We start from the raw sequence: 13140 nt of genomic DNA, 5'->3' as shown, positions 1-13140 counted from the left end.
TCCCTTGCACAGCAAAACACTACATTCCTCAGATTTTTTTTTTTTTACGGCACCAGCAGGCACCAGAGTTCATGTTCATCACGGCTTTGGGCCAAATGAAGCACAAAACTGCAGCTGTGTGAACCAAGGCCCCCACAGTGCTACTCTCCTGGCTGATAAATGTGTACCTCAGTGTGGTGCTGCTTGCCTAGAATAGTTTATTGAAGGAAAGATGCATTTAAATAGGGCACAGTGGTAGCATGTTAATCTGCCACAGATAATAGTTACACTGCAGTGCATTTATTTGTTGCTATCAACAATGTAGTTGCAAATTTGGGGGCACCACAGACAATATAAAAGCTGATTTTATGGTGGCTGCCATGTTACAGCAAATTGTTTGCTGCTTGTGCTACAACATGTATGCAACAGGTGATTTTTTTTTTTTTAAGCTCCTGTATACTTTCCCCTGGTGAAACAGCAAAGTAAAATAGGCTTCAGAGCCACTGCTGCTCCAGCCAGTTGTTTGGCAGTTACAGGGTTTGCAGAAGCAGTGCTCAGAGCAGATTTTGGTGGGATTTGGGGGTTTTTTCCTCTCCCTGTTCTGCTCAGCCAAAGCACTGAGGAGGGCCGGCAGAACAAACACTCAGCTGTGTGATGGAGGTGCCCCTCCATCAGGGCAACTTCCTATTTTTCTTGCTATAATTCCATGGAAAAAGCTTTCGGAGAAGGGAATAGACCGTGGTAGGTGGTGCTGACGGAGTTCAAGGGAGCTGAACCCCCCCTTCCCTCCTGAGCTGCTCTCTGTGTTTGCCAAGGCTACCAACCCGCACGTAATTATTTACATTCTCTGCTTCTCTTTTTGGGTGGGAGGGGGCAGTTGCCTAAGGTATGCAACAGCAATTTGGGGAGCCGATCTCATCTTGCGTGCATGGTTTTGGGAGATGATGACTATTACTAGGCTGTTCTGCAGTTAATTACACTGTAACTCAAGGCATTTTTTCCAGTATTATGGTAATGGCAGTTCCTCTCCTCCTGATCTCTTTTAAACATTTCTCCTGTTTCTAAGAACTGCTCCAAGCAGGAAGCTACCGTGGACCTGAATAATTGAAGCAATATTATCTATGATAATATGTACCTCTGTCATTTTCTGTTCCAATGGATTTTTTTTTTTTTTTTTTTTTTTTTTGCAATAAACATCACACTACTAGCAATAACATTTCCTGGAGTGCTTGAAGGGACATAAAAGCTGGTCCAGTAAACTGAGCAGTTGGTTATTCCAGCCTGTCCTGGTTACACGGTTCAAACAAAGCGTCTGTCATCTGTCTCTCACTCAGACATTAAAGAAAAATAACACTACCCTGCGATGCACTGGTGGGCCAGGACACTGCGATCGGCACCCGGGGGTGTGTGTCGCCTGCGGCTCTTCTTTTAGTCTCGGGTTTCAGGCAGAAAAGGGAAAAAGAAAACCTGCTGTCCCTCGCCCAGGGTATGCACATCCCCTGACAAAACTCGACAGTGACTGCGAGACGGTTTTGCAGAGCTGTGTTTCTTGCCGTGGTGCCCCCACACAGTGTTGTAATCGTCTGACAAACGAGATGAAATGGAGTAATTAAGGATTGTGATGAAATAGTTTGGCTTCTGCTCTCTACCTGGAGAAAGAGCTTGTCTGGTTATACATATGTGTGTGGTTTTTAAAGATTGTGTAGTAAAGGAAAAATTGATCCAATTAAAAGCGCATTGCAAACGACTCATTTTCTTATTAAAAACACTTCATCTCCTCCCTTTGGTGGCAGATTGGTTTTTACGGCCAGCGGGAAATAGACTTGGCAACACAACGGCTACGAGACCCCTTTTATGCCGTCAGGATGCGGAGGATAAATCTGATCTCCTTGGCAGGTCTCATGTAACTTTATCTGACACTTCCCTACCCACCTCATAAACAAATACTAGAGTTTCATACCTTAATTCATGCCGATACTCCCACAAGGGCAATATCTTATGTTTCACCGTAGCCGATACCTGATGTTTTAAAGGTCTGGTCGAAATTCACTGGCACCGAGCGCTCGGGAAGGGGATGCGGAAGCCTGGCTGCAGGCTTCAGCACCCACCTCCCCGGCTTGTCGAGGGGCTTTCTGGCTCAGCTCTGCCCCGCTGTCGAGGTGACATATTCGCCTGGGCTGGTAGGAGTGCTGCTGTGAGGGTTCAGCTATTATTCTGGATAATTTTAATAAATGCTGCCAAAACAAAAATGCATTAGAAAGAGTGTATTTAGGTGGAGCCAAAGGAAAGCTGAGCATCAGCACGTGCAGGTCCTCCCCGGGTCCTGCTACCCCAGCTGGGTTTGCTGATCTGGGTGAAGGTTTTTATCACTTGGGCTCATCTCAGATGATATGAAACAGCTCTTGAAACAGATACGAGTTGCTGGTTTATCAAACACATATGATCCTTGCAGAACAACTGCCGCACCGGTGCTATTAGACTTACCCTGCCGTTTTATGAGAAGTTATGATTTCTTAGGGTAGCGGCAACTAAACCGCGAACGTTTGTTCTGGACAGCAACCGACAGCCAGGGTTTCTAAAGGGATGAGGCGGGAGAGCCTGTTTCTTAATCAAAGGGGGCAGAGCTACAAAAGTAAAAATAAAGCCAGATGCTTCGAGTCTTTTCTATTGTATAGCTTAAGTGATTTTTCTGGGTCATTACTCAATGCGAGGATTTAAAGTTATTTCATTTTGCACAACTAATTACTCTACTTGCCTGGCAATTTTGGATTACAATGAGCAGTGCATAAGGTCATTTAGCAGACTGAGTCACAGCACATATTTCAGTCTAAACTAAATTTCACGGCAACCAGCTAGACTGTTTTTTCCTCCTCCGAACAAAATGTCAAAATCTGGGGTTTTGAAATAAATATAATGCCATACACCACAAGCAGTAAGTGTGTTAGAAAGGTAATAGAGTGGTTATTTATAGGAACAGATCTCAAGGACAGGGAAATTCTATATGCTTTAGTTCTGACCAAGCAGGTATAAGGGAAGGCCATCATCTCCTTTAATAGATGCAAAGCTTGCCTTACAGCTTTCTTAATGCACCTGATTGTGTCTGGGAAATGAAAACTAAAGGTTCCCGTGGACTAGTTCGATCTTAATTGTGTTGTGGCAGTACCAGACCTGAAGGGAGATGAATGAGACCTTGAGAGGACAGAGGGGATCCACAGACCCTACGCGGAGGAATACGGACTGCTATTTTAGCAGAGCTCGAGGCTGTATGCTTGAAGTGGCTTGTATTTTATGAAGACTTTTGTCTAAACTGCTGAGTTCACAAGAAAGCATGAAAACTGTAACCTCTTAAAGGTAAATACAACCGATGACGTATGGTCCAAGAGAAGAGAAGCAAGTACTGGGGAGGCGGGTGGGTGGAAAGCCTTAGGGAGTGTGACAGGACCTGTCAGGGCACAGCCCCTCCGTGGACCATTTTAATGCAAGAGGGAACATCTTTCACACCTGCAGCAGCCACTTTCAGAGCTCAGCTTGCTGAGCACCCAGCGTGGCCAGGTAACCTCAGCCAAGGAAACTCTAGAGATCATGGGAAATGCAAGAAAAACAAACATTTCACTCACTGCAGACATAAAGAGCTACCACAGCCCAACACTTGGGTAGTGAAACCCCCTGAATCTCTTCCACCCTTGTACATCAGCACCTCTCCCCGCTCCCCCCAGCCATGCGTCTCCCAGGTCCGCGGTGGCAAGGGAGAGCAGCTCCCGCAAGTCCGCCCGTTCCTCGGCGGCAGCACGCCACCGACACACCGTTTCTTTTTCCAGCTTTTCCCAGCTGGAGAACAGGAGTCTCCCACGCTGAGGTTCAGCTAGTCTGCACTGCGAGAAGGAAAAGAGTTGTCACTCAAATGCTTGACAAGACGAGACCCTCCGCATTACTGCTGATAACGTCTCCATTTTCTCTAAGTGCCGGAGCACTTACAGACATTTGTTCTGCATTTTGTGTATCGCAGTGGGAACGAGCAAGCTAGAACAGCTCTTGGGGAAATCCCACTGGGGCTGTCAGACTTTGCTATCAGAGCAGCTCTTCCCTTTTCCTAACCAAGCTCTCCTCCTCCTCCTCCTCCTCCTCATCCAGCCACACCGAGGGGCCACAGAGCAACCGGGTCTCTGACAAACCCTTAGCAGGGACTGAAGCGGTCCCTGGCAGGTGGATTTGCTGGACGGAGGGATTGCTCTCTTTCCTCCCGTGAGTCTCTTTGTGGTGGGTTGACCCCCAGTCTCTACCTCCAGTTTTATCGCTGAGCATGGCATTATACGGCGTGGAACAGCCCAGACCGGGTCAGCAGTCCTGGCTGTGTCCCCTCCCAACATCTTGCCCACCCCAGCCTACTCGCTGCGGGGCCAGAGTGGGAAAGAGAGGAAGGCCGGACGCTGTGCAAGCACTGCTCAGCAGCAGCCAGCACGCCGGGGCGTTAGCAACACCGGTTTAGCCACAACTCCAAAGCGCAGCACCGCAGGAGCCGTGACGAAGCCAGTTCACTCCATCCTGGGCAGACCCAGCAGAGTCTTACACGTGACAGGAGGTGGCCGGGGGTGTCGCGTTTACCCCAGCTGTTAAACAAAGATGCTCACACAATTGGTATGGATTTAATGAGGTGCCGTCAGCATTAAAAGCTGGCTTCGACGGGGAGAAAAATGACGCGGGCTCCCATGGCACAGATCAATGGCCGGGTCGATCTCAAGGTCCCCGCTCGGAGGCTACTCTGATGAGTTAAAGCATTGCTTGGCTGCACAGAGCCAGAGCAAGTAGACCAAAAAATGGGCTTTTAATCACTGCATGACATAAAATTGGGGTTTGGGTTGGTCTGCTCACGGGCTAACGCGGTTCCTAGAGGGGGGCCTGGGGGATTTTTCCACATCTGCCCTGGAAGGAGCGTGGTGCTCGGTGCCTCTCTGCCGCTCGCGTCTGCAGGATTCACTCCTGCAAATCCTTAGGAACAAGGGTGGAGGCTCTCTTGCCTCCCCCAGCACACTCCTTATCTCCTTGCAGGAGGAAAGGGAACATTTTGCATTTCTACAGGCAGAGCAGCCTGCAAACGCCGGCAGTGCCTGCAGCCCGCCCGTCCCGGCAGGGCGGTGGGTCCGGGCAGCGAGAAGCCACCAACTTTCTGCCGTCCCTGGTGAGAGCCAGATCCCTTTCTCCTCCGTTTGGCTGAAGGAAGCATTCTGCAGACACCGACCCACGTCACGGGCTGCTGTGCCGGCTGCGAGCGCGGCGTTTGGGCTGCTCCAGCCTCGGCAGAGAGCCAGCGCCTGGCCCGGCGCTTTACAAGGAGTCCGGCTGCCAGCGGCACGGTCTCCTCTTCGAGACCATGTTTTCAATTAGGGCTCGATGCGCAGATTGCGCATTTTATTGGTGGAGGCCTCCTCCTGAGGCCTGCCGATTGATTTATGAAGTTGATTACAATATTAAAATAATTTTGTGCGATGCTGCAAACACGCCGCAATGTGCATTTCTATCATAGTTGGTGCCGTTCCAATTAGCTCGAGACTCTCCGCTCCCCCTCCTCTTCTGACCTGCTTTGTTCGCTAACAAATTACAGTTATCCTGGCCTTACTTTTGTATTTATTAGAGATGATGCATATGTGTGCTCTCTGAGTAGTTCGGAAACGAGCTGGCTAGCAGCGGGGAGCCCGGCGGGCCAGAGCTGTTTCCGAGTGGAGAAGGCATCCAGAACTGTCTAGCTGGAGCTATTTATTCAGATCCTCCTTATGTCACTGGCAAAATGAGGGTAAATCAGTGGAGAAGCTGGGAATAAAATCCGTCTACCATAAACAGCAAGCTCTTTCTCTGAGCTAACTGGGGTTTCTCCAGGAGAGAGCTCTGGGTTTCCCGTGACACCTTCCCTATCCACAGAGCTCACCTCCCCTCGTGCCAGCAGGAGCCCTGAACATCCCCCAGGTCCTTCCCAGAGCATTTTCTGGCCATCAAAGAGCTAAGTACAACCCTTGTCCCCTCTGCGGTACCCACAGCCCCAGAGTTCAACCCCGCTGATCCCGCCAGGTACCGAAGCTACAGACGGAGCCACGCACGAGGAACAAGGTTGGAGCCGGCACCCAGTGCCCAAACGCTGCACGGTCAGGAATTAAACGCTTACATCCAGGCGTTACGTGCCAAAGCCCCAGGGGATCCCCAGGGTCCCACAAGTGCTTTGGGACGGTGGGGAAGGATGCCCCAGATGCCCCCTGCATGCCAGGGCAGCCCTGCGAGCGGCACGGGGCGGGCACGGCTGCGGGGGCACGGCTGGGAGGCGGGCGGGGAGCGAGGCAGCCTGCCCTGGCCCGCTGCATACCATGGACTAAAAAGGAAATTATTTTGTCCGCGAGGCACTGCTCGCCTTCAGGCCCTGTGCCACCGCAGGGCTTTGCGGTGGAGCCCCGGGAACCACCGCTGCCCCTGGCCAGGGGGAAGGTGGGGGCTCAGAAACGGGGGATATTTCACCACCGGGCATCTCCCCTTGGGCCCCGGCACCACGAACCAGCGGTGATGCTTGTGCCAGGCTCAGACCGCAGCGGCTGCCTCCCGTTCCCACCCAGCATCTCCGGAGAAACCCTGCATCTGCAGGGGCCACCGAGCCACTCCGGGTCTGCTCCCGACACGTTTGCCTGGGAATTGCAGGGAGTGAACCCAAATAATTAATAACATCGTGAGTACGTAAACAAGACACCTCCACCACGCTCTCTCCTGCTAAACAGGGGCATCGCTATAGCAAACTTCACTTACCACTACTGAAATCCCAAACAAACAAGCACAGGGTGTTATAAATACGCTTACAAGACGAGCTGCGCTAGGAAGAGAGGAAAATGAGCAGAGAGCGACGGAGGCGGCGGGTGGGAGCACACCTCTGGCTGCTGGCTTGCACAACGCGAGGCTGCTCTCAGCAGCACCCACGGGGCGGTTTGCAAGTGCCTTTACAACCTCCGTTACTATCGGCCCTACAACAGGCCCTATGAAACATCACAGACGTTTTTCAATGGAAAAATAGCAGACCCAGAGAATATCCCCAACTCCCCGGAGGAGAGAGATGAACTGGCAAATAGAAGGCTACGGCGATAAGGGAGTTTTTATAAACATAACCTAATTGTATTACTTCAAAGTCCTGAAGTTTATTGCCCTGTTTAATGATGTGTCTCGTTATTTATGGTGTAGCACAATGAGTCTGCTATTGATTTAATACACTTCCTTAAAGACCATCATTGTCACAAGCAATAAAACGAAGCCGTTCTGAGACAGCTCAATTATGTCACATCTCCATCACCCGACCCCAAGCACCCCCGGCGTGCGGGGGCCGGGGGCAGGTGGTGAAGAGGGTCCCCCGGGGAAGGATGGAGCCAGAGTGCGGCAGCCGGAGGGCAGGAGCAGGCAGGATGGGTTCACCTGGCTCAGGGATGCTGCCCATGGACACGTACCACCATCTCCTGCTGTTGGGCACTCAGTTTGGTACAAGTCTCCCGTCTGCGCCCACTAACCGGCACGGTGATGGTGTATGCACGGGGGAGAGGGGGCAACGGATGGAAACCAGCACGAATGATAACCGGCATTTGTGCCCCTGCCCGTTCCCGCCGCCCTCCTCACCTTTCTGGTACTGGAGCCAGAGCTGCTGCTGGACCTTCTTGCTGGGGAAGTGGATGGTGCAGCTGAACTCGGAGCCGTACAGTGCCTCCGCGATGTAGTGGGAGCCAAACTGCTGGATGAAGGAGAGCAGCTCCTCCCGGCTGCTGTCCTTGTTGAGGATCTTCAGGATGTTTGCGAAGCCTGTGGGAGGGAGGCAGGTGATCGGCAGGTCGGCCAGGCAGGGTTGCCAGCCACGGCCCGGGGGAAGGAGACCCAGGAGATCCCCTGCTCAGGACATACACGTTCCCACATGGGCGCAAGGCAGTTCCTCCTCCCTTGCCTCCATGGTCTACACGATCCTCTGGAATCCACAACCTGCTGTTCACCCTGGGCTGTGGCTCTGGCATCCTTCTATGATTCATCTCCCTAAGAGATCTCTCAAATCAATTTGTAGGGGTGTACGTGTGACTGCACGTGTGTGCAGACACACATATCCACACACACACACACAAACATCCTCCCACCAGCTCCATCCCGTTTTGCCGGCTGCTTGGGGACATCAGCATCGCTCTCCCCCGAGGATGTGCTTGGCCCTTTCCTTTGCAGTAACCATAACCAGAGACGTTCTCCTGGTGTAATCCCCAGCGTAAACACCCTGCACAACCAATAACTATTTTTAGGAAAGCTGGAGGCAGCCCAGAAGGACACACAGGGCTGGGCTGATGGCAGCAAGAGTTGGGGCATCTCTTGAGCAACGCCCTGCAGGACCCGTGCAGACAGCGGGGACTGCTGGCCTGGGACAAGGGCACGGACCCTCAACGGAGATGAAATGTCGTGGAGGCATCGGTGACTACACGGTGCCTTGGCATCATTTAGAGCTGGCCTATACGGTTTTGGTTCAGCGGTGGAACTGAAAACATACTGCAAGAAAACACGTCACAACTGTCACCAAAATGAGGTTATCTGGCTGGTTGGTTTATTGAAGGAGAAGGTTGGTTTAATAAAAAAGCTAGAAGAATTCATTTTGAGCTGAACCCAAATATTTTGTTCAGCTCCGAGCAGCAGGTTATTTCATTGTGGGGCTGTGCAGCCTATCTGCACTAAATCTTTTTTTTTTTTTTTTTTCCCTTCCCTCATTTGAAAACAGGTTGATTTTCAAATAAAAAATGCTGTTTTGAAATGAAAAGGCAAAACATTTCAGGTCGCAACAAAATGTTTCAGCATTTCTGAAACAAAATGTGTAGCTATAAAAACACAGAAGTGAAATGTTTTGACGTTTCCAGGATCCTCCTTCTCGCCCCTTCTTCATCTGCGACTCCCTGCTTTATATGACCCGCATTTACAAGCACTTTGGGTCCTTTTGCAACCGCATTTTTTCAAGAACTTACTGGTTTTTGCATATACACGTATACACAGCCACCCTCACGCAAATCCTCCCCCGCAGCGCTACTTATTCCCTCAATCCTGGCTCTGACCTCAGTTCTTGGTTTGTGCAACCGAGCCGCACAAACTCCCTGCCTCAGTTTCCCCCCGGTAAAAAGGAGGAAAATCTCTCTGCCTGCCTCTGCCGCAGTGCTGGGAGCACGAGTTACTGCCTGAGCAGAGCCTGGGGGTGGGAAACCCTGGTGAGATGCTTGGCATGACTCTGCCTTGGCGCAGAAGACCACTACCCAGCCGCCCACGCAGACGCCCCGCTAGAAACCCTCACCTGCAGAGAGGGTGATGGAGCTGAGCTTCACCCTGTAGAGGTTGCTCCTGACCCGCCAGTGCTGCACCATGGGGTAGCCCATCGCCTCGTCGTACTTGATGTCCCCTACAAAGGAAAAGCCGGTGCTCAGCCCCTGCCGACCCGGCGGGCGTGCTCCGGGGAACGCTTAATGCTCGCACCGAGCGCTTGCTTTGCTGCACGCGCGAGAAACGGGACCGGTAGCAGGGATGGTAACGTCCTCCTGCGGTCGTGCCGTGGGGTCCCTGGGCTGCCGCAGGACCGGCATTGCGATGGCTGCGGCTGCCCAGAGCTTGTGGGGATGGAGATGCTGCCTTGCCGTGCTGGGCGGACTCGCAGAGCCCGTACGCTACCTCTGCCCGAGGGATGCAGGAGGGATGCCGTGAAGGACCCCGTGACACTGGGGATGCTCATTCCCCTGGGGACCACGCTGGGATCCAGGGGGGGAGAAGGGGCTCTTGCTCCCATGCTTGGCCCTGTGGGGACTGAGCCCGGGGGCAGCTCGTACCGGTGAGAAGCTGGAGGTCGGGAAGGGGCTCCGACAGGACGCCGCGGCACTGCTCCTCCACGGGCAGGGGGATCACCATGAGGCCGTCGGCCAGCTGGGGGAAGTCCTTGATGAAGTTATTCTCCCTGCAGAGAGAAAAAGACAACTGCAAAGCAACGATGCAGGCCACGGCCGGGCACGGGGGCTGAGCTGCCCCGGCGGCACGGGATGGATGACTGCGGAGGGGGAGGGACATCTCCTGCGAGCAGGAGACCTAATGGGGATGGGGTTTGCAGCCCCTGCCGCCAGCTGCCCCTGGCTCCGCAGCCCTCCGAGGCGATGCTTAATGAGCTCCCCGGGGACCACGGCTTCATTAGCTCTCCAGCGGCGTGGGACCGCCCACAGACTGGGGACCCGGCCACTGGTTTTGGCCCAGATTTTCAAAGTGTGCCACTGGAGAGGGGGCAGACAGCGACGAGGAGAGAGGAACGGCTGCTACATCCCAAAACTGCCCCTTTCCACCACCCGCAGCATCTTCCTGGTACGGGACCATGTCCAAGCACCAGACCAAGCCCCACTAGGGCTCCCCACCCCAGGGAGCATCATCACCCCCACAGCTCTGCCCCGAGATGACTGGCTCTCCAAAAGGAGGAAAAGGTACATTTATAGGCAGACACCAAAAAAGAAAAAAAAAAAGAAAAAAAAAAAGGCCAGCATATGCAGCTTACAGTGCAATTTTACCACACATGTGGGATCTTTTCTAACCTTGGCAGGTATAACACTGTATAATAGGCCCCTAATGAATTGTTTCTAGAACAACGATACCGGGGAAATTATTTGAAATTGTGAACAGACAGGTCTCTGGGAGATGAGCCTCCCCCGGCAAGCGAAACGCCTCACGCCTGCGCAAAGGAAACGGGAGGGGGGGGATTTTAAATATTGATCTTAGAGCCAAAATATAGGCCAGGAGGCTCTGTGTCCTCCGGGTGCGGAGACAAAAGGGCAGCTGAGCAGAAAAAAGGGAGGTTCCTGCAAAATCAGGTCAGCCCCAGGAGCGGGGGGAGGCTCAGGCTGGCACCGCCTGCCCCAGCTGCATTTTTCTGACTAGATTTTCCTTTAAACAGCTGCCGGGTTCCCCCCGGTTCCACTCCCCCCAGCCCACCCCTGGGCAGGGATGCTCCATCAGCCCATGATCATCTTGCAAGCAGGGACACCTTGGCCACCTCCAAGGGTCCCACTGCAGCAAGACGCCGGGCTGATAGAGCGCTTCCCCGGGGCCCTGCCGCTGCTCCGCAGTCAGGATACGGCCACTGCAACCCGTACCAGTGACAAGCAGGAGGCCGTAGCCCTGTGTGGCCAGCCTGGGGATGCTGCCGGCCCTGAGGCGGGCGAGGGGCGGCGGGATGAGGAGCTGCAGGAGGGGACACAGGAGCGGGGCTGAGCACGGCTGTGCAGGCAGCATTGCCCCCAAGCAGCAGGCAGCAGCCTGCCTTCACGCTGCACCCTCGTCTCAAAGCCACTGGCACCTGATTGCATCTCAGGAGCTTCACTTCAGGCACTGCTGGAGAAAAAGTGGTTTATTTGTCTGAGGGGAAAAGCCTCTCGCTCACACATGGGCTCACAAATCTCCTATTGATCATGCCGGGCACCGGATCCCCGTGGCGGAGCAGTGCTTTGCTGTTCTGAGCCCTTTGCTGTTTTGGCGATGCAAACAGAGAACTGCAATTACTGCCGGAGCTGGGAGCTGTGTGGGTGGTGGGAAGCAGGGGCTGCAAAATTAGGCAAGTCGGTAGGGAACACGGGAAGGAGCGTGTCAGTGTGTCTGCTGCTCTGCCTCAGCAGAAAAGGGAGAAAAGCATCAGCGCTACAAAATCCCAAAGCCCCGGAGACGAGCGATGCTACGCTGGGAAAGCAGGATGCAGCTGCGCTGAGCCCACCTGCCAGCCCCCAGCACGGCCACCGTCCCCTCCCCGACGGGTCAGCCCCGCACCCTGCGCCGGGGGGAGCACAAGGGACAGGCGGGTCCCTGCCCAGCCCCGCAGCCCCCCTCAGAGCACCGGGAGGGGATGCCCAGGAGGACAACGACGCTGGCTGGTGGCACCTTCCCGAGCGCTCCCCCAACGCCTTGCACGAGGGCACAGAGCCGGCAACGCCAGAAGAGCTCAGCTGCGGGGGGCAGAACCACCTGGCTCGGCAAACACCAGAAAACAGCATTAACCCTGCGCCCTGCACCCCACCACGGGGCAGAGAAGATGCCAAAGCAGCAGCCCCTCCTCCTCCCCCCACGCAAACCCACCCGGACCATCTCACCGACACCCACCCACGCCACGAGCCTGCGGACCAGCTGTCCCCGGGCACGAGCCTGGCTCACCCAGGCGACCGGACGAGCCCTCGGGGCCGGTGGTCCACGTGCGGGCAGCTGAGGAGGGACAAGCTGCGGGAGATGCACAGCAGCGCGAGGGGAACCCGCAGGCAGCGGCTGCTGCTCAGAGCTGATGCCTCTGTGAAAAGGTATTTACTGAAAAGCCGTGCTCTGCGCTGCCGCTTGCTGTAATGCAGTTCGTTTTAAATGCTCCGCAGTCGAAAGGTCGAGGAAAAACAAAGGGTAAGTGCGAGTCAAGACGTGGGTGTACACACGGGTGCGTGCCCGCAACGTGCTCCCATAATGGAGGGAGCAGCGGTACAAGGCAGGACTTCAGGAGCAGTTCGACGATGCATTTTTGCTACCAAACCCTTCCTGCATCTCCTCCCTCCCTCCCCACCTCCAGCCCCCTTCCCCCTGCCCACCCCAAAGCAGGGATGAGCCGAAGCCCCTCTGGGCGCAGGCTCTGGGCACGCAACCTCCCTGCAGAGCCTTGCCACCGCGCCGAGCCCTCGCCGCGCCTGCGGGTGCAGGAAGGCAAACCAGAGGGGCAGAGGATGGGGACACCCAAACCCTCTCGTGCCAGGCGGCTGCTGCCTGCGGCGTGCCGGGCGGTGTTCTGCGGAGCCGCAGCCGGCAGAGGGCTGTAGCTGCTTTTCCACCGCGCTTTATTAATAACCCTGCGGCTCGCAGCGCTGCTCACCGTACAGGCAGAAAAAAAGAGTTTCTGCCAGGCTTTTGTGCGCTCTGGAAGCTCCGATCAAAGCCGTTGGGCTGTATGCGAAGGGCAGGGACACAGGCGAGGGGAGGGAAGGGACAGCGTCCCCGTGCACATGCTGCCGCACGTGCCTCCGTCTGGGGCACGGCCGAGCCACCGGCACCTCCGCATGCGTTCACACCTGGGCGTCCTGCTGTTTCCAAGAGGCACGGCGGTGCCTTCGGGACCTCGCAGTTCCTACCGGCCGTGGAGCCAGG

General features: G+C 54.6%; 1 protein-coding gene across 2 annotated transcripts in view; it reads right to left on the bottom strand.

The window, feature by feature from the left end:
- The window catches only part of ASTN2 (astrotactin 2), a 357282-nt gene that overhangs the window by 119166 nt on the left and 224976 nt on the right, over positions 1-13140 (bottom strand). For both annotated transcript variants that reach the window (XM_075772822.1, XM_075772823.1), the window contains 3 exons: positions 9825-9949; positions 9299-9403; positions 7612-7791 (listed from right to left, as the gene is read on the bottom strand). In XM_075772822.1, the coding sequence (XP_075628937.1) occupies positions 7612-7791; positions 9299-9403; positions 9825-9949 (410 nt within the window). The remainder of the gene's footprint in view (positions 1-7611; positions 7792-9298; positions 9404-9824; positions 9950-13140) is intronic.

The sequence above is a fragment of the Balearica regulorum genome, chromosome 20, assembly GCF_011004875.1.
Source record: "Balearica regulorum gibbericeps isolate bBalReg1 chromosome 20, bBalReg1.pri, whole genome shotgun sequence".
In the NCBI taxonomy this organism is placed as follows: domain Eukaryota; kingdom Metazoa; phylum Chordata; class Aves; order Gruiformes; family Gruidae; genus Balearica; species Balearica regulorum.
This window is presented reverse-complemented; position numbering and strand designations above follow the sequence as displayed.